The sequence below is a fragment of the Hyposmocoma kahamanoa genome, unplaced genomic scaffold, assembly GCF_003589595.1.
Source record: "Hyposmocoma kahamanoa isolate Upper Pololo Valley unplaced genomic scaffold, ASM358959v1 100021, whole genome shotgun sequence".
Taxonomy (NCBI): Eukaryota; Metazoa; Arthropoda; class Insecta; order Lepidoptera; family Cosmopterigidae; genus Hyposmocoma; species Hyposmocoma kahamanoa.
In genome coordinates this window covers 114,546-141,837 of record NW_020653200.1, presented here as the reverse complement: position 1 = coordinate 141,837, position 27,292 = coordinate 114,546, and the positions used below count along the sequence as shown (strand labels likewise).

General features: G+C 35.6%; 1 protein-coding gene across 1 annotated transcript in view; it reads right to left on the bottom strand.

Moving 5' to 3' along the window:
- LOC113233660 (transient receptor potential cation channel subfamily A member 1) overlaps positions 1-27,292 on the bottom strand; it is a 99,344-nt gene that overhangs the window by 56,255 nt on the left and 15,797 nt on the right. The window contains exon 2 of the mRNA XM_026468869.1: positions 26,197-26,343. Coding sequence (XP_026324654.1) covers positions 26,197-26,343 — 147 coding nt within the window. The remainder of the gene's footprint in view (positions 1-26,196; positions 26,344-27,292) is intronic.

Below are 27,292 nucleotides of genomic sequence, written 5' to 3'. Positions count from 1 at the left end.
GATTATTATTTTGTTGTTTTTAATTGACTGATTATTCTTTGTTGATTATTAGACGTCGACATGAAATTATAAGGTATATGTATGTTTAATGTAATCATGATGTATGATATTTAATAATTTGATATTGATAGTTTATTATTCTGTTGTTATTAATTAATTAATTGATTATTATTATTATTATTATTCCTTGCACACGTCTGATGACAATGCCATAATTAAACTAAATTTTATGCAACATTTTGCATGCCTAGTCAGGTAAAACATGCGTTTGTAATAATTGTTCCATCTTTCACACCATGTTTTAAGCAAATAAAATTTCATTTCATTTAATTTCAAAATCCTTCTCCTAGTCCAATTTATCACTGTACCAAAATTCATATATTATATATATGAATTTTATTTGCAATATATACAATATAATTTTACAATATTCATTTAGCAGCTTGCACGTGAAAACATAATAGACAAAGTTAATTTCGCATTTATAATATTAATATGGAACTATTGTTTTAGTAGCACTAAGAATGTGTTAACTTCTTATAAAAGCCCATACTTCCAAGGATTTACGAAACTATTCAAAAAAGTGTGTATTGTAAGACGCGTTATTTATTTCCAGTTACTTTTGTTGCACATCGCACTATTATAGCAACACTATTGTAACTCAAAATATGCGAAATTCAAGATTATGTCATAGCTAAATGTAAAATTTGAAATCATTGTAAGAAACAATTAAAAGAATGTCTACTTAATTCAAAATGAGACAAAGATTTTGAGAGCTACTTTTGGTCGAAAGTGTTCTTATTTAAAAATAATGTAAAATTATTTTTAAATATATTTGGCAAGTAGGAAATTGTTTAGATGTGTGTAAAATAAACTATGACCTATACATAAATTTTAATGAGCTTTCACGGGAAGTGAACTGGAAAGTAATTCGCTTTTGTTAATACTGAAAAAATACGCTTTTTCAGTTAATACACTGTCGTGTTAACAGTTATATTCTATAATTATTAATTCTTATAAACACTTTTTGTAACAAACATTTTTGTAACAATAGTTCATAATAGCGCGCTTTGCGATAATATTAGACATATCTGTTTGATGATTAATACCATCTTAGTCAGTCATGGCTACGAAATGCTTTGTCTGAAAATAAAAAAAACAAATACACGAATTATGGATCCGAAAAACGAGTTTCCACGTCGAAATGAGTCTAGCAATCGTGGAAATTTAAGATATCGATAGTCTTCAAATATTTTCTGCTTTAGTAAACAAAACGAACATTCCCTAAATACAATCTAACTAATTCTTGAACAAGGTCAAAAAGATCTAAAGTCGGGAAATTAAAATATCTAATTGAATATGACCTCGTTCTTAACTGATATATAAGTCAATAATTAAATTTTCAGATTCTTGCGTTATTTATCAATGAAAAACAAGTTACTTGTAAACAATGACAAAACCTCACCTGCAGGATTTCTTCTATGGAACTCTTACTGATATTTACCAGCCCCAGCATTTTGGACCAGTGACGAGGTAGTTTGATAGCGCCACTTTTCAAATTCTGCAGATTCCTCAACCGCTTTGATTGATTAAAAGAACCCATCACTATAAACCTCTCAAATTAGTTGATAAGAAAACAAATTAGTCAAAGGCTTTCAAAAAGTAACATTTAAGTTCCAAAAATTAAGTTTGGAATTAAAAGTCAAAAACTGAGAACGCGTAGCGCGGGTCTACGAAACGTGTAGCGCGGGCGGCTACATGACCGTCATTGGATCCGAGACTCTACGGAGCGTGGACGCTCTACGACAGACGGTCATATTCTCGCGACATTGTACCTTAAGGCATTACCATAGGCCGCTTTGTTGAACGTGTTTATGCAGAAAAACCTAAACAACTAACCTAACTTAAACAAGCCTTCTAGAGCAGACAGAAAATATGGCTTATTGGGTCTACCGGTCACACTTTTTTATTAAATAGAATTAGTTTCTCTTGTTTTTATTATCCTGCTTCTGCTGTGGTTTCTTTTATTTTTTTTTATAATATCAAGTGACGGGACGAACAAGTCGTGCGCCTGATGGTAAGCTACACGCCTGTCCATAACAGTTGTAGTGCCACTCAGAGCTATAAATCGCAAAGACCTGAGGGGCACTGCCACTGCACCTGTCACCCCGAGACACATGCCTGTAATTTCACCAACACCCTTACCCTTCAAAACCGGACTACAGTAATGGTGACATTACTGCTTGGCGGCAGAAATAGGTAAGGTGGCAGTACTTACTACTGTACTGCTAGACTAGTTTACTTTAGTTACTTCCATAGTATAATGTCCTACGGGATTCTCATGTGGGGTAAAGCGGCAGATATTCAAACCATATTTGTATTGCAAAAACGAGCGATTCGTTCTGTGTACCGTCTAGGCTCTCGGGTTTCTCTCAGAGAAAAGTTTAAAGAGACTGGTATCATGACTGTGGCATCACAGTACATTTACTCAAATATTTTATATGCTCGTAAAAATATACATAATTTCAATAAGAAAGAAGATATCCATAATATTAACCTTAGAGCTAAGTCCAAACTCATGGTACCACGATTTCGTTTAACCAAGGTAAACAACTCTTTTATGGGGAACTGTATACGTTTTTCAGTAAAATTCCGGAGCATATATTAAGTTTATCATTTCCTAAGTTTAAAAACTACATTAAAAATGTTTTGATCCAAAAATCATATTACAAAATTGAAGACTACGTGTTAGATAAAGATGTATGGAAAGACGACATGGCTCCAGAATCCACACAAATTTAATTCAAAGTGTATTCCATAGCATTTAAGTTTATTTGAAAAGAGCAATCCCTAGAGTTTCTTGCTCATTCTTCTCAGGGAGGTCAGCGTAGTGAACGAGCAGTAGCTTAAATGTGACGATTTCAAGTGTAAATTTATTTTACCTATGGAATAAATAATCTTTGACTTTGACTTTGACTTCCCTGGGCGCACTCCTTCACGTGGAGTTCTATTGCTATTAAAGACGCGACGAGGTCTGGATATTTCTTACATAAATCTTATTAATAAAAGCCAGTAAAGTCAGTACGATGGACAGGTATCGAATTTCTCTTTCGTAAGAAGGCAATTATTAATAAATAGTTTTCCTTGAACGGAGAATTTAAATTAAAAGTCTCTAGACGTTACTAGAAATCGACATAACCCTTGTTTGAACGAGATTTGTACCCAGAAGAAGAGAGAGTTTGTTTTATTGCTTGTTCTAAAACCAACCACGTGATCCTTGAGCTTGTCACTGATCGCAAGTGAGACGTTCATTTGAAAACGCATGACTTTACACGTGACTATAATTAAACAGCTCTTTGATGAATAATTAAATATTATTCCGCAATAAACTCCGGATATAAATATTCATACTTAGAAATAGATCGTGTGTCACGAAACGGGTATTGGTGTCTTATAAAGTTTCTAAACGTGTTTTGTTTTTGTTTTTTTATATACACCGCTTTTTCAAAATTATATTAAACTATAATAATACATATTTGAACTCTTCAAAACAGATGCTCTTGAGTAGAGATTGAGATGAAATTACAGGTATATGAGATTTGTCAACTAACATGTGTTATATCCGTTTAGGCTCGACCCGTACTGGCGCAGAGTCGAAGCATCCCGTCGCGTGCTGTTTTTCAACTACAACCATCCATTAGTTTCCATATTTGCATAACACAAATTTGTACCTTAATAATGGAAAAATAGAGACGAATATACTATAGGCGAAAAACATGACGCGTCGCGACGCTTCGACTCTGCGCCAGTGTCAGTTGAGCCTAAGATCTTGCGATTTAAAGCTCTGACTGGTACTACAACGTGTCCAGTTAATTACTATTATACAAAAAAAGAGTTAGAAGTAAAAAACTCTAGAAATCTTTTAATATATCACACATAGAAGCAGCCTGAGTTTGGCAAACGAACCACTGTATTGCAAACTTGTGGCGCAATCTCCTTGTTGAAAAATTTTTAAACCACGTAAATTTCAAAGTTTTAATATTAACACGGTTTTTGTTATACTATCGTATACATTGCCCCTTAAACGAATTTGTAAGTATATTGAGAAGACTGCTGTCATGAAAATCCTTTATTCTCATTTCGTGTACGAAATAATTGCTAGTGTTCGACAATTGGCCTCCGGCCGGCTAAAATATTATACAACATAAGCTTCGGATTACAGAGACTGCCTACTGAATAGATAGTTGACAGTGCCTTGCTTCTTTCACAAACAAACCTGTCTTCAACAACTCTCAACTCTCTCTACACACACACACATATATATATGTATATTATTAAATAATAAATATTATTTATTAACGTGTTAACGAGACAATAAGCGATTACTTTATTATACGATTTATAGTAAAGACATTTTCATTTTCTTTGGTACAAAACTTTTTTGAACTTATTCTAACATGAGAATGTATTTATACAAGTGCCGTATAGCATGCGGGTTATCGAAGCAGTAGTGAGGCAAAGTTACGCAACACAAACCCTAACCACTGGCATGCCTGCAATTGGCAATTGTTCACATGCATTTATAAAAACTGTAGAGTTGCCAACTTTGCTTAATAAATACTTGAAAAGGACATTTGAGTTCATTGTTCTACATTCAAATCATATAATTATGTTCTACTAAAGTCCTTGACTTAAGAGATCGGATAACGAATTTAAAATATAACTGGGCAGGACATACTGCGGGATGTGGTGAAGACAGACGGAGTGAAGCGATAACCGAATGGTGGTTAAGAAATGTTTATAGAAACGTGAGACGTCCTGTAGACCATTCAATTGAGAAACAATTGCTCTCCTTCTAGAGTATCCGTACTCTTTTCAATTGACAAATAATCGCTCTCCTCTTAGGCTATCCGTAGACCTTTCAATGGAGAAATAATCGCTCTCCTCCTAGACTACCCGTAGACCTTTCAATTGAGAAACAATCGCTCTCCCCCTAGACTATCATCGCTCTACAAAAGACGTTCTATATTACAATTACATTCAAAACCGAAGATGAACCAAGGTCCAGGATCCTGAAGATCGGATAACGAACTTGAAAAAGAGATGAGCAGGGCATACTGCGTGACGTGCTGAAGACAGTTCGAGTAAAGCGATAACCGAATGGTGGCTACGAAATGGTTATAGAAACTTGTTCGTCCCGTCCATCGAGTATATAACCAGAAATAGAGACGTAATGTCATTTAATTTGTTTGAAAACTATTCTGCCATATTCTCCGATTTGCTAGCCCGAGTTCGAAACAATTGACGGGTGTCATCAATGGGTCTCGTCAACTGTTTCACTTCAAATCGACCAGTTAACTTGAGCTTTGCTATAATGGACGAAAATGGCAAAATTACATATTTAATATTTAATTACCGATGAAATGTGATTCCGTTTGCTTTGTAATTAGTTGTTTTGCTGTTTTTCTCATAACACAGAATAGAACAGCACGGCATTGTTAGAGATAATATTATCTTTATTACAATAAATACAGAATATTTTTTGGAATATACGAAGACGTACACACAGGTCAGTAGTTGGCCTGTCTATATTTCAGTGCAAACGAGTGTTACCAGGAATATATGGCCCTTATTTCGTCTCTATTTCTGATTATATACTCGATGGTCCCGTCACTTGATATTATAAAAAATATATAAAAAGGGCAGTGTTATAAACGATTTGATAATGTTAAATATAATATGTTTACCTTTAGAAAACGGAATATTTTATTAAAAAGCTTATTGACATCAAGGTTATCGTTGACGCAGACAAGTATCCACTTATCTAATGTCGCATATTGTGTTAGCGTCATGTGAATAGCAATTTAAATAAATATTAAATAATAATGGTAATGTATTCATTTCCAAGCGTTAGATCACAGCAAAAATTAAATCTAGGATATGGTTAGAACATTACAAGATAATCCGTGACTCTCAAATTAGGAAACCTGTGACATAAGAGCCAGTGTTCATCCGTGTCTTAATCAATTAACGAGTGACAAGGTTCATTGTATTACGTTGCCACCAGAGAAAAAAAAAGTAAAATATAATAATAACGTTACAGAAAAAAAAGATCAATAAGAATAACTGAAAAAATATGCAAGATAAACATAGTAATAATATTAATAAAAAATAAAAATATTAATGATAGCTAACTAGGTGGCATGTGTGTGTGTGTGTGTGTTCGTGTGCTTGTTCGTGTGCGTGTCCGTGCGCGCGTGAGCGAGTTTTACACACATACACGTGTGTGTGTAAAACTCCGATATAATAAACATGATAAGTTCTATTATTCTACTGTAGCTTCGGAGTTGCGAAGTCTGCAGATTGTACTGATTGCAGCGTAAGAACAAGATTATAATACTATTGTAACTTCAACGACAGCAAAGAGTAACCGGTTACCTTTTACTTTCAATATTCCGAACGACTTGACATTTGGTGTATTATGGAAATGGAATAAAGTCGACAACAGCAAAGATTATCTGCAAAGTCACGTTTTTACAATACAGCGTCTTTAAAGCTGAATAATCTTTAAACAGTTGAATAGTTAATTAAATATAGCTAAGAATCTTTAACTGTAGGAAATGAAACTATTTTTCCGGATTTAAATCGCGTATATTTGTTTTTTCAAACAAACCGACGTTTCGGGCCCTTTACATGTCCCATAGCCACGGTTGACTGGGACATGGGACCTGTAAAGGGCCCGAAACGTCAGTTTGTTTGAAAATACAAATATACGCGATTTAAATCCGGAAAAATAGTTTCACTTCCTATGTGTAACAATCGCGAAAACCTAAGAACTCGATAATCTTTAACTGACTACAAAAAAGGAGGAAATTCTCAATTCGACTTTTGTGTTGTGAAAATTAGGTTTTTTTAATAAAATGTTTTTGACACCGATGGACTTTTTTTGGTGAATTTTATAATTTGAATTAGAAAATGAAGTTGACAAAAATGAAAACGTTCTTGGTCCCTAGACACTTTTGAGTGTGTATTTAGGCGGTTCGGTAAACTTAGCACGCTCAAATTCGAATGCTACATACTACACCCATTAATGTAACTACGCATCCGGAAACTAAGCTAGTTGTGCTCTTGCATATTTTAAATTTAGCGTAATATTATAATAGACAACGAGCCAACGATTGATTTTATCTTAAATGGTATCAATAGCTTTCGAAAGTAGGTAATATAAACAGCATACAAACTCCAATATTAAAACATCCGTCTCAAGTGTAAAATCTATATAAAGGGTCAAGTGTATTCTATGTCCATATAAGTACATAATAAAGCTAAAAGTTTATTATATATAATATAAAAATACAGTGTGTTCCAAAAACTCAATAACGTCACCATCTGTGAACTAACAAATCATCGACATCCACTGTAAGCAACTAGTTGTACAATTGGGTGGTCTTCATACAGTTTTAATTGCAGCATCAGATCAAGGTTACAAGGTCAATTGCATGTCAAGTAGATCGACCACGTGGAAGTAAAATAAATACTAATTGTCATAATTGTGTCATTTTTTTGTGAAAATGTGTTTCATTTATTTATTGATGATGGATTTGATTATTTTTGGTCTTGTTATTTAAGGGAAAAATATTCGCGGAGCTCGCAGCCCTTAAGAGAATTTGTTATAGGGGATGAAATAAAAAGTCTTCTTAATTCTACTCACCGCTTATGCTGTTTTTTTCTCCTTTTGGTGTTCGCCGTATAAAAGAAAGTGTACAAAAAAAGCAATGCACATAAAATCACAACCCTATCCTTCATACCTGCACGCTCATACAATAATCACATCCATGGATCAAATGTCACTTCCATGAGCATATTTTTCTCCACGGATCCATAGAAGTGACCTCCATGGCAGACATTTTTCCATTAAAATTTCAAAACTTAACTTGAAAACCAGGAATGGCAAGTTATTAAGTTCCCTGTGCCTGTAATTGCACCAGCACTCTTACGCTGCAAAACATTCTTGGACAAATTCATTTTCATGGAGCTCTGCTGCTACTAAATACGTCCCAACTCTGGCTTAAGACTTAAGTATTCGAATTCCCTGATAACTGCCTACTATGCTAGACATTGTAGAGAAGTTCTGAAACTCTGCAGAAATGGCATCAGAATGCTGACTAGAACCTTAACAGGGTACTGCGGCTTGAATAAACACAAACAAAATTTTGGGCAGACAGGAAACAGAGTATAAGATTCTGCACTAGGCAGATGAAATTTCCCTGCACTGCCTTGACAATACGGCTAAACGATGGGCATGCGAAGCTAAGATCCAGGCCACATCCAGAGGACATCAAAATAGTCGCAGCCAGGAATATCCTCTAGTACTCTAACACTGTTGGCCTTGGCTTCGAATGCTTCGAATTGGTGGTGGTGATCACAATAGACCAGTTACTGGACGAAGCGACTTTAATTGTTATAACGTTTTTGCACGTAGAAGCAATAATTACCTAATTATTTGGTTAGGTTATAAAAAAATAAATATTATGTACGGCCAACGGCACATCAGACTACACATTTTAGTTCGAAAATCGACTCCAGTGCAACGGAACAAGATACTGGCGTGTGTACATTGTTATGAACCGACTTCAAAAAAGGAGGAGGCTCTCAATTCAATTTCTTTTTTGTATGTATGTTTCGGTATAACTCCGTTGTGAATCGATTTTCGTAATTTTTTTAAGGATACATCAGTATCGTACACCCATTTAAATTTGAAGAAAATATTCCACCTGTGACGGTGGGAAACTAGGATATTAATCCGGTTTCGCGCACTTTTCGGTAACCGGTTTCAATAAAATTTGTCAAATAAATGCATCGAATACTCGATGAATAGATGTGATTCCACGAAATTTTAAGGGCGGTATTTTTATGTCTAAGTGTATTCTGAATGTATAGAAAACACCGTTACCATGCCGTTACCGTAGTTTTGACTAAAAGAATAATAATAACGCACACACTCATAGCCCCGCACTAGGGAAACCCTGTATAGCGGGTGCCATGGACACACAAATATGTAACCACAAATTATACTCACGAGAGAAACAAATGTAGGCTATACAAATATTTCTCCCGACCCGGGAATCAAACCAGTGGTAACCGCTCGGCCGCTGAGACAGTTATAATACTACGCCGTAGTGAGGTAAAACATGGTAAAGAAAAGACATTGTTCATAGCAACTAGAGCGAATTCGGTTAGACTAATTCTCGACAAGTCCAGACAGATTTCGCAGAGATATTATAATAGTGTTGTAACTCAAAATATGTGAAAATAAGATTATACTATTGCTGAACATAACATTTGTTCTCTACACGCATTGACTTACAATTATATGGACGTCGGGTCCGCGCTCAAAAGTGTCCGCACTTGTAAGGCGCTAAAATCGTATACAGAGCGCGACACTCCGCTTTAGTCTTCATTTGTTCTACGGACAGCGCGATACTGCGATGACATAACAATTTAAATTTCGAATAGGTTGACTTGGGACATTTTTTTCGTGGTTTTTGTATTAGACCCATCGTCCATTTATTTGTAAGTCAATGTCTACACGTCAATACAAGTGTCGTTAGAATATTGTTAGAAACAATTAAAATATATGTACTTAACTCAAAATGAAGCAAACTTTTTGTTACTTAGTTCTGGACAAAACAGGCCTTACTCAAAAATGTGAAATTATTTTTTCCTTTTTATTTTTAAATATATTTGACAAGTACGAAATTGTCTACACGTCTGTTCAAAAGTTTAACTTATACATACATTAAAAAAAATTATCACGCCAAGGAAGCAAGTTGTTTTTTTATCAATTTTGAAAAAATACATTTTTTGAATTGATACACTATTGTATTAACAGTCCGATATATGAAGGAGTTTTTCTTTGTCTCATCTTTGTCTTAATAACATTCATAACTGTACTTTACCTTACAAGTAAAAAACCTAGGTACATGCTACTAACGAAATTCCAACCGTTGACTTGTTAACTGACAAGCAGCCATCCTCCTACCGGGCAACAGCTCACATCGTATCGCTTACCTCTTTAAATTTTGCAGCCGAGACTGACACAATATTAGGCTCGGAATGACAATGACGAAAAACTCGTAAACACATTTTCTCGTGAACTACAAGAATAGATTTTCAACTTATTCACTCGCCACACGATATAAAATTAATTTTAATATTCAAAATAATAATAATTTCCGATCAGATATGAATGTCATACGTGGCTTATGTACACCCGAGTCATATCTGAAAACGATCCAACAGCTACCCGAAGCTCGACAAAGGCGCTCAAATATCACTTTCCGAGATCATCCAATTTTTAATAACTGCTCAAACTGGACTTTTTTAAATGCCTTAGTAAAATAGCTACAAGAGCTAAAGTTATTTAAAAGAGTTTGAGTACTACTTATATTGCCTTTTGAAAAAAAAAAAAATTGTTATTATAAAAAGCACTCTGTTACAGGATTACTGAAGTCGATAGTACCGCAGTGACCGTTTATCTAGAGACAATTGTGTACATACTTTTTACTTCGTCCATCATTGAGTTTAATCCTTATCAGTGTAATCAAAATACAACATTTATCCATTACCTGTATTAACAAGTTCAAATGTTGCCTACAGTTGCGGATACAGTGACAGCGGGCAGAGAAGTTTGTATATGATGACAAGAGGAGCGGAAGTTATGAAAATATAAAGTAGGACAACGAAATTAATAATTATCCTCATCAATCCATTACACATTGCACTGTGAGCCCGAGTCTCCTCAAATTTTATTTATTTTTAACATTAAATTGCAGTAAAGCTCTTTTTTAAAGAATTCGTCCAGGGAAGAACCGTCACCTTAATTATTTCTACAGAAAAACAGTAATGTGAGCATTACTGCGTTCCTGTTTCGAGGGGTCAACTTGTGTCTCAGGTGACAGGGGCACGAATTGTTCACCCCATCACTTGGTACTAAAAAAAAATATATTATTATATATTGTACTCAGCGAAAGGTGATAAACCACACATGCGATATAATTTTTTTAGTTACTTTTACGCAGTCCGCTCCGCTCGTCGTTGCCGCTTAATTACAGCTCCAGTTAATGTGATCTCACCCGAAACAACACCCTTACATACGCGTAACAAGATTACGTTAACAAGTCCTCGTATATTTCCCCTTTTACAGCTTTAACATCATCGTTACTTTTCATATCAGTTGGTAACTTCATTAAACGCTCTGTCTACAGGGTTAGGCATTTCAGAGGATTAAGTCTACAGTGGGTTATTGCAGAGTGAGGATCAAGTAACTTGAAACAAATATAATAGATATTGGCATATAGCGTGTGGAAAAGTAAAAAGTCTAAGCCTAATTAAGTAGTTATCTGTAAGATCTGAGCACTTTTTTAGCTTCAGTAATCTAGTGATTTGACACCCTCTTGTGGTGCATTTTATTTTAGCAGTAGAGCTCCTTGTGAAAGAGTTGCTTTAGGGAAGTACTGACACCTTACATATTTCTGCCGCCGAGCGGTAATGTGACCTTTACTGCGTTCCGGTTTTTAAGGGCAAGGGTGTTGGTAAAATTACAAGCACGTGGAAAATATGCTGATTATATTTATAATACTATCCCCACGGCAAGGCGCCCAAGATGATGGCAGCGTTCCCCCTTCCAGCTATGCTAATGCGTGAGGCAAGGTAGCTCTGGCACTTGGGTTTCTCAGACAGTCTATTAATTTTTTGTATAAAGTTTTGTACAGATGAAGGGCACCGGGACCCCACGGGCCAAGGGTTTCTACTCCAAAGGCCGTAAATAGGTACTCGGAGCCGAGATCCTGGTACTTATTACTTTTTATTCTTTCCAACTTACCTAACAAATACCTTACTTGACAAATGATTGATTCTCTATTAAATTTTCATATCCTATTTCACCCCCTTTAAGATTTAATTTTGTGACAAAAAGTAGCCCATGTCTTTCTCCTTGGTCTTATCTATATGAACCAAAATTCATTAAATTTAGTTCAGCAGTTTAGGCATGAAAACGTAACAGAATTACTTTTGCAAAATATGCACTCCCGGACACATAATTCGAGCCACCTTGCATTTTTATACTTATAGGGCAAGAATAAAAAAATATAGTTATCCTCGAAGAAAAAGTTTTCTCCGGTTTTTTAAATTCAAATTTTTAATAAGGACTTAAGGAAAGAACGTTTAGTATACCAATTTCAAAGTTGCACAATAAGTTCTTGATCAATCAAGCATTGTTTAAACTAAATGGCTTAGGGCATTTAATATTGAAAATGCTATTAAATTAATAATATTTAATAATAATAATAATAATAAAATTTATAAAATTAGTTCCGATATCCATGACGATCGTATTACCTTTGACATTATATTTTAAAGTATAACAGACTTCCAATGGAAATGAAATGTTTAAATGGTGATAAATTTAAAGCTTGTTTAAAAAAATGGTTAATTGACAAAGTTTTTTGCAAACTTAACGAATTTTATATAAAGACATCAAATATTTGACAATTGTATAACTAACTTAATTATAATTTTATTTTTTGACATTTAAGTTGTAATAAATTTTAATTGAATTGTAATTTTAAGACATTGTACGCCTGATTTGGGTAGGAATTGTAGATCTAATCACTTGTAAGTAACACCTGTATTTTACAATAAATAAATGTTTCTGATTTATAATATTGTGACATTTATAATATGAAGTAAAATGTTTCGACTTAGCTCTTTTGATGATGCAACATTATTTCAAAGTCGACAAAGTCGGAGATTTTCACGGCGTCATGCCTTAAACGAAATCATCCGTCGGGCTCTAATTTCAGCAAATATTCCATGCGTGCTGGAACCTTCAGGTCTCAATCGATCAGATGGGAAAAGGCTCGACGGAATTAATCTGGTGCCGTGGGAGAGTTTCGGTGTCTCCTGTGGGATGCGACATGTGTTAGCATGCACATTTGTAGCTTCGCAGTGGCAGAATGATTTCAGCTGATGCAGCGGCTGAGATTTGATTTGGAAATTAGCTACATTTTCCTTCCGCTTGAGGCGGCGGGTCGTTGAGGTAGCGATAGAAAAAGTTTGTAGCGGAACTCGGGTGAAGGTCAAGAGAGAGTGGAGATGTCTCCTGAGCCGGGTTGTTCTAGGCGCAAAGATTGTCTATTGCCATACAGCAAGGAAATGCGGCGTGAATGGCACCTTTACGCCAAGATCAGTCAGGGCTGGGCTTTTTGGTGAGTGTGGTAGATAATAATAATAACGCACACTAATAGCCCCGCAGTAGAGAACCTTGTATCGCGGGTGCCACGGACTCACACATAGACAACCACAAATTACACCCAAACTCACGAGAGAAATAAATGTAGGCAATACAAATACTTCTCCCGGCCCGGGAATAGAACCCGGGACCACTGCGTGGTAGTCCAGGATGGTAACCGTTCGGCCACGGAGGCAGATAGCATTGAAGCATGTAATTTGTAATTATTTAATTGTTATTTATGACTTTACTATATAATAGGAAATGAAACTATTTTTTCGGATTTAAATCGCGTATCACGCGTGGTCACGGTTGACTGACCTTGGGACCTGTAAATGGCCCGAAACGTCGGTTTGTTTGAAAAAACAAATATACGCTATTTAAATCCGGAAAAATAGTTTCATTTCCTTTGTGTAACAATCGCGAAAACCTAAGAACTCGATATATACTATATAGCTCTAAGTTTTTTCGTAAACAAGGCGACAAGATGTCGAATTTTAAGAGAGCGGTACCCAGGAGACTTGAGATCACATATATCATTTACGATAGTACTTCATACATTTTATAATTCCAATAGAAAACACATAAGTATTTATTTCTGATAAAAGAAGCCAAAGCCCTTAGCCAGGATTATAGAAAATGGAATTTCATAATCACTACCCACCCTCCAATGATGATAATGTATGCGCTTGTATAAGCATTATCAATGTATGTGATATTAAGTACTCAAATGGCATAGTTTTACCCTCGTGATCAGTTAATGGGTTGAAACACTTTAGATATGTTATCTGTTAGAGCTAATCTGCTATTCCGACGTCCGCGATGGCATCATTGTCGCAATTATTGTGAAATAGTTTTTTTACCTTATACTTATTAGAATCATCATTTATATGAAATATTTACTATGGGAGAGTTTAGTACATAATTCTTTTTTTAAATTTGCCTCTAGTGACTCAAAGACCTCTGCTTCTTGTACGCAGTATGTTAAGAGGGCTCCCTCTTAGATTAGGAATAATAGATTAGGAATTTTTCCTCTGCTCAGAGGAAAAATTCCTAATCTTCGATTTGATTTTAAATGGGTATATCCACTTTAAAGTAAAAATAAAATATTGTACGAATAACTACACGATATATTCAAGCATAGACATTAATCAGAAACATAAAACAATAAAGTTTCCTCGATAGATAAAAATCACGAAATGACCTCTAATTTTCACATTTTTTCGATTTATCCTCGAAATGCTACAGGTTATTAGGACAAAAATTTGATAATTAATTATATTTATGCATGATCGACAAATGTCACTACGGATTTTTTTTAATCCCTTTACTTTTAGAGTTATTCCGCTAAAACGAATTTGGTACTTTTAATGCGCAAAATTCAACATCTCCTGTCGCATGTCACGCGAACTTCAGGCATACATTTGTTTCACAAATTTGGGCGGAGCCAATGTCAAACCTTTTTTGGCATGAGAGCTCTTAAGTAGATACAAAATGAAATGATAAAAATAAATTAACCCAACTAAACTAAACGCAATGGAATATTTCGACTCATCCGAAGAACAAAGTCCGATGTGATTATATAGCGAAAAGAGAATAAGTACGTTACGACAATAATTTCGTTATTCAAACTAAGAATTACGTAAAGGTGTTTTGAAAATTTATATATCTTATAAAATCGAACAACGGTTAATCTGACATCCACAGCGAAGAAGAACGAACGAAATGTACTACGTCCTGAGAACAAGTAGTCTTGCACAAAGATCTTTGTTCTACGGGTGAGTCGATTTTATCTATAGAGATTTACACCATAGAATTGATAAATCGAACCGGCTATCGTATATTTCGCGATAATACAACTGCATAGTCGTTTTCCTTTGTTTGCGCGATGTTTTTAGGGAAATCATACAAATTTCATTTCGTTATTCTTGTTTTAATGCTGTTTTGTTGATTATTTTGTTATTTTGTATTTGGTTGTTGTTCATTTTTTAAATATGTTATTTAGGTTTTTTAGTAATTTAGTAATATAATAATTGAATCCTTATAATTTTTTTATTATTTGTCCTTGAATTATTGTTTTTAATTTTTCGTTTCATTCTCTCTCCTTTTTAGTCACCATCTCTATAAGATATTTCAATCGAGTTCTTTCATTCGATTTTATGATGTAAAATCACTACAGTTCTAGAAACTGCAAGTCTCAAACGTCACATAAAAAAATACAAAAACAAAAACCACGTAGACTCGTTTGACAGCAAAATATCTTTATTTCATGAAGTACTGACTCTGCAGTGGAATATTATGCTTTACTGTACTAGCAGTAGATAGCATGTAAATAGCAGTAGATAGCATGTAAATAGCAGTAATGTGAGCATTACCTACTACGTTCCGGCTTCGAAGGGTTAAAGATGCTGGTGAAATTATAGGCACACGGTATTTGTCAACTTATATCTCAGGGTGTCGGGCCCAGTGGCAGTGCCCCTCAGATATTTTGGAATTTAAAGCTCGGAATGGCACTGCAACTGTTATGGACAGGCGTGTGATTTGTTCGTCCCGTCAATTAGTATTATTAAAAAAATATATAATGGAGTAAGTCGCATCCACATACTTCAGGGCCGTGCCCGGGATGTGGACGGTCCGAGCTCCGTCAGGGTGCATTTGTTCTGGGGGGCGGGTCGGAGGACAACCGACTCGTCCCTCCGTTGGCGCGGGAGCCCTGGCGCAAGCTAGGGCGGCCGGGCGGCGTCGTGGTGAATGTTCACTGATCCCACGGCGCCGACTCAACCGGCGAGAGGGAAACCCGGGGGGGTTTTAGTGGGGTAGGCCTTCCAGTGTGGAGGGAGAGTCCCCACATAACCCCTGAGTCTCCCTGGGCTCAGGGGTATCCATAAAGATTTCCCCCCCGTCAAAAAAAAAAGAAAAAAGGGTGCATCTGTTCGACACGAATTTTATCGCGCTCACCCCGCACAGCCGCGCGGTCGCCGAGCGGAGACCGCGTTGCTGCCGCGCAGCGACCGCGTGTGTCTAACTGTCATGGCAAAATACGCTGTATTTGTTTAAAAGTTAAACATTAAATGAGCGTCTCGAGCACGCGGGCGAATTTGGTTTGAATTTGGTCTATGCGGCGGCTGGGCGGCGGCCGTTAAACGTTGTTGCCTAGTAGGTAAATAAAATTCAAATTCGCCATTAATGTATATGAAGGCGTGGTAACTGGGCGGTATCTTTCGCATCGTGTAACTGGGCGCTTAGGGTATCAAAAAATATCACTGCATATATTTTGTATGAATTCGCTGGGACAGGCCCGGAGAGCAAACAAACTAGCACAGTCCGCCCAAGTCTCGGGCACGACCCTGATGTGTGTGGATAGTCCTTTATTCTGAACATAAAATATCGTAAACTAAGGAATTTCCTTAAGAAGTAAAATCAAATGAATACATGAATATAACTGCCGGTATTCAACCGAAATTCGAACTTGCCAACTTTCAAACTCCAAAGAAGCGCCATTGTGTTCTCCAATTTCGCGGAAAAGAAATAATTTGTTTCTGTCGCAAGATCCAAAGAAATGGAGTCAATAAAGATTAATTAACATTCTCGCTATAAATTTACCAACAATTTTGTTCCGAAAGACAATGTTTTTATTCTACGTATTAAACAAAAGAAGTAGGACTTAATAGTTTTGCTTTAGATTGAATTTAATTTATTTTAAGCAAGTAAGTATCACGCAATATTACTTTAGTAACATAGTTGTTATCGTAGTTTTTGTCAAGTATTAGAAAATTAATTTAAGATAATTTTAAATAAAGCACATACTCATAGCCCCGCACTAGGGATACCCTGTATCGCGAGTGCCATGGACACAAATGTAGACAACCACAAGTTACACCCAAACTCACGAGAGAAAAAAAATGTAGGCTGTACAAATATTTCTCCCAGTCCGGGATTTGAAGCCTGCGCGGCAATTCAGCATGGTAATCTAAAGTTTATTACTATTTTTTATATAGCATTCTTCTTTTAATTTAGGACTGTATTGACTTTGAATAGTATGTTGCTAACTTGACTGGATTATCCGTAGCCGCGTAGAGATCTTGTCTTGTACAGGTATTAGGGCACAAGGGGCACAACAAACACGTCTGTTGTTGTTACGGCTTCCTCTCATCGGGTCATTCCCTCGATTTAATTTTGTGGTAAATTCTTCAGGGTTTTTTTCTCGGCTTATACAACAAATGGAAAAAAAATGTTAAAAAAAATGGTAGCATAGTGGGACAATGTTTGCTTCTCAAATAAGAGGTCAAAAATGATTCAAATCTCTGTGGCGGGAAATAATTTTAATTCTAATTCTTCTTCTCGTGACGACGGTTCTTTTATTTGAGGGCCATAATAACTTTGAATAGTGTATTGCCACCTTGACTGCGTTATCGTGGCTAAGAAGAGCTCGTCTCTCGTACATGTATTTGGGTACAAGAGGCATAACAGCAAGTGCTGCATGGACTGTGTTGGGGCACCGCAGTCAAATTGGGTTAGACTGTGAAGATGTTACCTCCTTACATCGTCATCCCACCATTTTATCGCCTTTCTCCGGTTCCTGGCTTTAAATTTAAATTTTGAATTTTCGTAGTTCTTTTGCCTCGCATTCTGATTTTCTTTCGTTCCATCGTCGCTCCCTGCTCGATCGCGACAGCATACGGAGCTGCTTAAAATTCAAACGCGTCTAATTTTGATCTCTTTACTAATTTTACAATCACTAGTAATCTAAATAGGTGTGGATAAAATTTAAATTCGCAATAAACATCTTATCTTAACTAATTATTTAAAAAAAAATTAAGTTGACTAATGTTAAATATAATTCTAGAATGTTTTGACCTGAACTAGTTTTTAGGTCGTAATTTATTATTACATGACATACTTAATACATATTTAATATGACCTTTTGACGATTGCAAAAATGTATATTTTCAAATCATTTAAATTCTCATAAATTGTAAGTAAATTGTAGCACAAATTATATTCTGATTTTAGATTTGACATTGCTGCGCCCTTACAGGGTTCATGTTGATCTATACCAATAATTTAACACCTATAAATGTAACAACGTGAATGCGATAAATGTTTTGACTTTGACTTTGCCAAAAAATCATCTGCCAATTTTAATAAGTATATAGCCACTACAGCTTTATCATGTACCTATGAATACGTACCTGTAATTATTGAATTACAGATACGTATTCATAGGTAAATGATATATTGATATCTCAGCCCTTTTGGGGTAAGTGTACTTAATATCTTTATATTCATCATCATCAAGTTAGAAAGTGTAGTGTTTTATAATAATGTACTTGTTCTCTTTAATGTAATTGTTACAGCCTTACTTCTTTGTTACCTTTTCTTTCCTTAACCGACTTGAAAGAAATTTGTGGACCTGAAGTTTTCTGTTTTAAAATGTTCGAAAACGTCCGTATGGATTAGTTAAACAAGAGAGTGACAGTCGACGCCCCTTATATGGCCACCAATTCCCCGAGCCACCAGAGATCGTATCCTGATGGTAGTAACCTATATCAATGGCAGTAACTTTGGAGGTATGATGAAACCAGGTGGTGCGGGAATTTTCTGTTTCCACAGTCACCAATTTCTAACATAACATAATAACAGTTTCCAAAGCACCACAATGGCTATAAAGTGACCATCACAAAGTGACCTGGATCACTATCGCTACACACTAAGGGCGTCTGCAAATTAGACGCTTGTAGAAGCGCTGCAATAGCGCGTGCATGGGATCACTACAAATTTTCATACAATATGTATTTAGAGCGCAGCTACAGCCCACTTACACTATTATTGTATGAAAATTATAAGCAGCACGACAGTCGTGCCACAGACGCCCTAGTGCAGCACTTCTACACACGTTTAATTAGAATGCGCCCTTACTGGATGAAGAATTGTGTAATAGCATATAAGATGTGAAAAAAGTGCGAATGATATGTTAGGACGTTAACGTGACGCCGAACTCTTTTCCCAAAGAATTTATTTCAGAATTACCGATTCTTTTTTGTTTTATCCTATACAAAACGCGCATACACATAGGCAGCCACAAATTACACCCAAACTCACGAGATAAATAAATGTAGGCCATACAAACATTTCTCCCGGCCCAGGAAACGAACCCGAGACCTTTGCGTGGCAGTCCGGTATGGTAACCGTTCGGCCACAGAGGCAGTTAAATGGTAAAAATTAAGACAATGTTTTTTGCTAATTGGTTAATGGCTTTTTTGGGTAAAATTGTTAAGTGGGTAGAGTTCCCCAAGAGGCTTCATTATGACAGGCAACGTTATGTCAAGCACATTGCCCATAATATGGTGAATCTGTAATTACTTGTACATTTTTAATCGACTTCAAAAAAAGAGAATTCAAGTTGTCTGTATTTTTTGTGTACGCGACTACTCCGACTTTTGCGAACCGATTTCGATAATTCTTTTTTCGTTGGAAAAGAGTACTTCAATAGTAAGAGTAATTCAATATTCTATCTCTAAGGATGGCAAATTAAGGGTTGAATCCGGTATTGAACTTAACCCATTTTCCGTTAACCATTCAATTTCAATAAAACTTGGCACGTTGATGTTAATTAATACCTCTTCTTCTTTTTCTACAACTATTCCCATTTTATTTGGGGCCTTCTTGTACTTCGACACCAGGACGCTCTATCCTGGATTGTCGTTGGTGAGATATTCAATGAGTTGAGGTCTTTCTCGATATTGTTTCACCACGTAACCGGGAGTCTTCATGTTCCGCGGGGTTTTGTGGAGATGTTTAATACTACATTTGCTGACCAACTCTCTACTCTCCTGCTACCCATCGGAGTCGGTTCTCTTTAAGCTTTTTTGATGCACGAGAAAAGTAATCTCTTTTGACGATTTATAATTCAAAAGTACTAACTGGCCACGAGTCTGACGTATTCGTTGTTTATTCTCTTTTCAAAATTAGTGATTTTTTGTTTAGTACGTTTCGCTTTGCGTAGACAAAATGGCGGACGAAAAAAGTAAGCAAAAAAATGAGCAACAACTTTTTTTTAACAGACTAATAAGCGCATTTCCTATTTACACCTTTTTTAAGGAAACGTATAAGATCATTTGATTTCCTGTGTTAAATTTCATATTGAAAAAAGGAGCCATGATCGCTTTGACCTACCAATAAATGGAGATCAGGTGTGCGCTAAAAAGTGTCCGCATCTGTAGGGCGTTAAAATCGCATACAGAGCGTCAATCGCGCAACAGTCTACGTTTGTTCAACTGACAGCGCGGTTGTCAATCATGCAATACCAATAAAAATAACTTATCAAAATTACTGCAGTAAAGTGTAAAAACAGGATTTTGTATCATATTTTCACTAAACAAATAATAATAATAATAATAATAATAATAATAATCATTTATTTCCAATCACAATGGTATTCTTAGATTAGTTAATGAATATCATAATGAGAACATGAATGAATGGTCTATTACCATTGTGAGTGAGCGGAACCTGTACTAGGATATCCTGTGTTACAGTATTCCGATCCCTCACTCTCAGACTCAAATTACAAGTGAACACTGTGTGGAGAATAAGTTACGTAGAACAATATAAAATATAAGGAAATAAAGAGAAAAATAAGATAGCAATATATATAACAAATTTGTGGCAAATAAAACAGTACGCAAAAAACTTCATGCAAACGGAGATTGACATGTTTGTGTGGATGTGGGTGCGCTCGCGCGCTTGTGTGTGTGTGTGTGTTTGTGTGAGTGGTGTGTATATGTGTGCGTGCGTGAGTGATGTGTGCTTGTGTGTATGTGTATAAATTTGATTATTTTAGTTATTATAAATTATAAATTACTAACATTGTATCAATTTATTTTATTTATTGTATTGTTTGCAGCATTATTTCGGTTTCCTCATAGGATTTTAGTTGTAAGTACTTAGTAACTGCCAATTTACATTCTTTACGTGTTTTAGAGAAAATTTCAATAGCTCGGTTTACGTTATTATATAACATAGGTCCCAAAAACATTTGATGTCGTTTTGCGAATGACGAACATAATTCGGTTTTGAAAACTATATCTTTGCGTCTTTTTTTTGCTACTTCTAATGGATTATAAGTTGTTTTTGAATGGCAATCTAATATAGACTTGAGGATAAATAGTTGGCGGACTGTTAGAACTTTTACGTCAGCATATATTTGGACAGTTGAGTATGTATAATGTTTACACATCATAACTTTCAGTACTGCACGCTGAGCTCTTTCAATATTCATCATGTAACGTTTGTACGTACCGCCCCATGCTGTTATGCAGTACGTTACCAATGACTGACATAGTGCAAGATATGTCATTTTAAGTAATTTAAGTTCAGTAGCGGATCTTAGACGTTTAAATATATAAATAAGTTTACGAATCCGTTTAGTAAGTGCTTCAGTATGGTGCTTCCATGAAAGAGTCGAATCAATGTATACGCCGAGATATTTTATAAATGGCACTTGTTCTATATAATCACATGAGCAAATAACCTCAGGATTGACACGAGATGTACATGTATGAGCCTTTATATGCAAATTACAAGGTTGAAGGCATTCTAGCTTTGTGAAGGTAACGAATTTGGTCTTACTTAAATTGAGGGTGAGCAAATTTTGACGTAACCACTTCATGACTTGACCGAGCTGTGTCTCAACTGTACCATTTAGTTCATCCCACGATGAGCCCTGAAATACTAGAGTTGTGTCATCAGCAAAAGCAAATACTTTACCCTTATCAAGCTGAAGATTGCAAAGGTTATTAATATAAATTAAAAATAGACTAGGACCAAGAACGCTGCCCTGTGGCACCCCGTATTGAATTGGTTGTGTATCGCTTACAATATTATTGACCGAGACCTGTTGTGTTCGATTATTAAGATAGCTTGCAAACAAATCCAAAGCTGTGCCTCTGATGCCTATTTTTTCCAGTTTGTTTAACAGTAGTGGTACAGAAACAGTGTCAAAGGCCTTAGCCAGATCCAAAAATACTGCCAAGCACTTCTTTTTTTGTTCTAATTGTGTAACTATATGTGAAATAAGGTCATTAACAGCATGTTCGGTCGACTTTTTGTAAGTAAAACCGTATTGATTATCCGAAATGATGTTATATTTATGTAAGTAATTCCTTAACCTTTTATTTATTAGTCGCTCTAAGACCTTTGACAGTGAAGGTAAAATAGAAATAGGTCTGTAATTGGTGATATTTTTTTTGTCCCCAGCCTTAAAAATTGGTTTGATTAGTGCAGTTTTGAAACTATTAGGAAATACACCTTCTATGAAACTCCTATTGCATATGTGAGTAATTGGGGGTACAAGGACATGCGAAGCTATTTTTAGGACTTTTGTAGGTATGTCATCGATACCTGTAGCAGGACTATTTTTGAGTTCCATAATGGTATTGTGAACCTCATGACAGTCCGTCTCAGTCAATACAAAAGAGTTAGAAATCGTAACATTGGGTTCATTTGAATAGTAGAGAGTATCTTGAATAATGTTTTCAGCCAGAGTTTTTCCTATTTTAGCGAAATAATTATTAGCTTTATTAACTGAGTCACTAGGGTTGTCTGTAAGATGGAGGAGCTCACTAGTATCACTATTGTTTGAACCTAGTTTAGCAACAGTACGAATTGCGCCCCATGTCCGTTTGGTATTATTTTTAGCTTTTTCAAATAAAGTTTATATAATAATATATTGTGTTAACATAGTTTTCATTTAAAAGTGTTATTTTGTACAGTTTTATTATATTTAATTTATATATAAATAAATCGTAAATATAAATGACAAAAACACACAAAATAATCAAATAGCTAACTGTCCTTTTTGTACACATTGCATGCGCCAAAGATAGAATATAGAAATATAAACTTCGTGGTCATTGTTCGTTTTAATTTCATGCTTAGCACATTACTATTCAGCCGTCTCTCGTATGCGGTAATGGCAGACGTAATTGAAACACTTGGAAAACCGAGGAAACTTTTGGGGTTGGTATTTTCATAAAAAAGTTATAATTATCGAGTACAATGTAGCAAGGTCGCTGCTTTTCAAGATTAACGGTCGAAATAGTGAATTTTTAAGTTATTATTACACTTCGGCTTAAAATGTGGAAAATTTTATCGTGATTAAAAACTCAGAGCTTTCCATTGATTAAAATAATCACGTGGCAGCATTGGACCGGTATACGATCCATCACTTTGCGCCCCAGATACGCCTCAGTTTTTTTAACCAATTTTCCTGACGAATGTTTTTGAGAAGAGCCGGTATTCAAAAAAGTGATTCAATTATTTAAATTAGTTGGATCATATTTATGTTAATTGATTATTGACAATTATAAATATACCTCGTTTGCGAGAATTAAAAAAAATAGTCTAAAAGTAAAATAAATTTACACTTGAAAACATTGACTTACAATTATATGGACGTCGGGTCCGCGCTAAAAAGTGTCCGAATTTATAGGGCGTTAAAATCGTATACAGAGCGTCATTCACGCTTTAGTCTTCGTTTGTTCGACTGACAGCGAAGCAAGCAAAATTAGACAGTACTGCGATGACATCACAATTTAAATTCAACGTTTTAGCTTTTTCATATTCCTTTACATATCACTACGTTTAAATAGGTTGACTTGGGACATTTCTTTCGTGGTTTTTGTATCAGACCCGTCGTCCATTTATTTGTAAGTCAATGCTTGAAAACGTAATTTTTTAAGCTACTGCTCAATCACTGTGCTGACTTCCTTGTAAAGAACGAGCAAGAAACTTAAATCCCATGGGACAAATGCACTTAGCATGAAATTTGTGTGAAATCTACAATATAAATCACATTTGACCATGGGACCTGTAAAGGGCCCGAAACGTCGGTTTGTTTGTTTGAAAAAACAAATATACGAGATTTAAATCCGGAAAAATAGTTTCATTTCCTATGTTTAACAATCGCGAAAACCTAAGAACTCGATAATTCATTATTAATTCATTTTTTATAAGAACATTTTATATAATACTCTTCTTTAAAAATGATTGTTATAGATAACAGTCATTTTTAACTGATTTCAAAAAAGAAGGTAGTTCTTAATTGGACTGTATTTTTTATATTGATTTTAATGATTCTTTTTTTTGTTGGATGAGTACCCTCTACTTCAGTACGGGTCTCATTAAAATTTGAAGAAATTATTCCACCTCTAAGGTTGGCAAACTAGGGGATGAATCCGGTTTCGTGCACTTTCCGGTAACCGAGTTCATGGAACTTGGCAATTAGATGAAATTCTATGAACTTTTGAGTTCGGTTTCCTTTTATAAAAAAGTTATGATGATTCTTGGTACTTGACTGGTGTCCGCAAGTCGACGTCAAGGCGCCTATTTTTATGATGATTCTTTTTTGTTCGAAAGAGGATACTTCAGTATGGGTCTCATTTAAATTTGAAGAAAACATTCCACCTCTAAGGGTGGCAAACTAGGGGACGAATCCGGCTTCGTGCACTTTCCGGTAGGTAACCGAATTCATGGAACTTGGCAAGTAGATGAATTTATACGAACTTTTGAGTTCGGTTTCTTTTTATAATAAAGTTATGCCGATTCTTTTTTGTTCGAAATTGGGTCTTTCATTATGGGACTCATTTAAATTTGAAGAAAACATTCCACCTCTAAGGGTGGACTGGACATCTTCCGGCTGATATGATGATGATGATTAGAGTGGTTGCGCAAACGTTGTGCAGATGCACATGTGCATTGATGCAATCGTTAGCAGGAAGGTGTTTGGTGCGTATTTCTCTCTGAGAAGGCTTAAAAACTTTTTGCCGACTAAAACCAAAATTACTCTGGCCCAGAGCATTCTCCACCCGATACTGGACTATGCAGATGTTTGCTACCCAGATTTGTCAGTAACTCTGCTCAATAAATTGGAACGGCTCCAAAATATGTGTGTTAGGTTCATCTTCGGACTACGTAAATTTGACCATGTCTCCCAATTTCGCGCACAAATGAAATGGCTGCCCATCCATCGGCGTAGAGATCTTCATATCCTTTCACTTCTCTATTCAATTCTGTTATATCCCTTTACGCCTTCTTATCTTAAAGATCGCTTTACTTTCCACTCTTCTACACTCTGTCGTCCCCTTCGCTCCTCTGATATTCTCTTACTTAACTTGCCCTCTCATACCTCTAACTTTTATTCCAACTCTTTTACCATTTCTGCGATCAGATTGTGGAATTCTCTCCCTGAATCGATTCGACGATCCACTTCTCTTGATTCCTTCAAACTACGTGTCAAGGATCACTTCCTCAACTCCTAAATTTCGTCTGTACTCTACTATCCTTTCATTTATTTCCTGCATTTATACTTCATTTTTCTTTTTCCTTTAAAAGTATATAAGCATTTAATATTATTATGTATTTATTGTTATGTACGTATTAATAATATTATTGTTATTTGTATGTATATGTATATCTATCTATGGATATGTATATATATATTTTTTTATTATTATTACTTATTATGTAGTATACTTATGATGATATTCTTTGGTTGCACCTCTTTTGCATATCCGAAATGTCTATCCTAAGGTTGCCTGGAAGAAATTGCTACATAGCAATAAGGCCGCCTGTTGCACATTGAATTACCACTACTGTTATACTTATGCTATTGTACTGGATTTTAATTGTAATTTTTATGTGCAATAAAGAATATTTCATTCATTAATTCATTCAATCGCTTATAAATCACAAGTGTAGCGATGCAATCGCGCGTTTCCATCGCTGCTGAACATCGCGCGTGTGTGTAAAGGTAGACGATTAACGATTGCTTCTGTTATTAATCTATTTAAATACATTTGCATTATTTTGCGTTGTATAAAAAAAATATTTGTGTTATTACTTACCCTTAGTATCCTATAAGGGCTTTCCGCTAAAAGACACACCTCGCCAGAGTTGTTGCGGTCTGGTGGCAGCATGATCTGCAGCTCTCCTCCGTGGTCTATCTTCACTCGTGGAGTGTGACTGCGGCCGGTCATCCTTAGGATCCAGTCCTGTTGATATTTATACAATTTATACAATTCGTTGTAAAAATAGCAGAAGCAGATACATATCCATGTTGTTTAATAACACATCTAAACCAGCTATTGCTGACCTAATGATCTCTTATACTGTTGTACACATGATAGGGTGCATATATCTAGTCTACGTTCCTTTATGTAGGTATGCAATATCAGCGCCGTGCGTATTCTCTACACGAGCAATACCCGAGTACCTACAGTACCGGCACGTTGTGATGATCGTTTTGACAGATTACAATAGTGAGGTACAATCTCAATTCATTATCGAAAAAGAATATAATCAAATGCGAGTCACATCTATAAGTTTTGAGATTTATAACTAGTATTACAAGAGGTAGCTGATTAAAAGGTTTTAATAAAATAAAAATAAAAATGTTTACTTAATATATCGTCAATTCGAAACTGCTTTGTTTTGCATTGAGCTTTGACGCGAGTTTGCCGGAGGTAGAAGTTGTGCTGTGGCCTTACCATGAACTCTTATATAAATGTAATGTAATATTTATAGCGCTGTTAACAAATACACAATATGCTTAGTACCATTAAGCCGGTATATTAATAAACAGCGTCTAATTCCGCTATTAAATGCGTATCATCTGAGGTGTTACTCTGATCTATCTGTTACGTTTTTACAATTAAACAGCTGAATAAATTTTGATGAATTTTGGTATAGAGATCGATGGGACCGCGGAAAAGGACATAGTACATATTTCGTCACAAATATAAACTTTAAAGGGGGTGATCTTTTTTATCGTATCAATGGCATATACATGACGTCGACCGCGTTACTACGGTAGGACATGCTTGCCATCGTGGTGCAGTTCAGTATAGGTTCGAAACGACAAAAAAGCGGGACAGTGATATGCACTTCACGTAGTGCTGTCTCACAACGATTCATTTTACGTCCTAAACTGAATCGTAATTA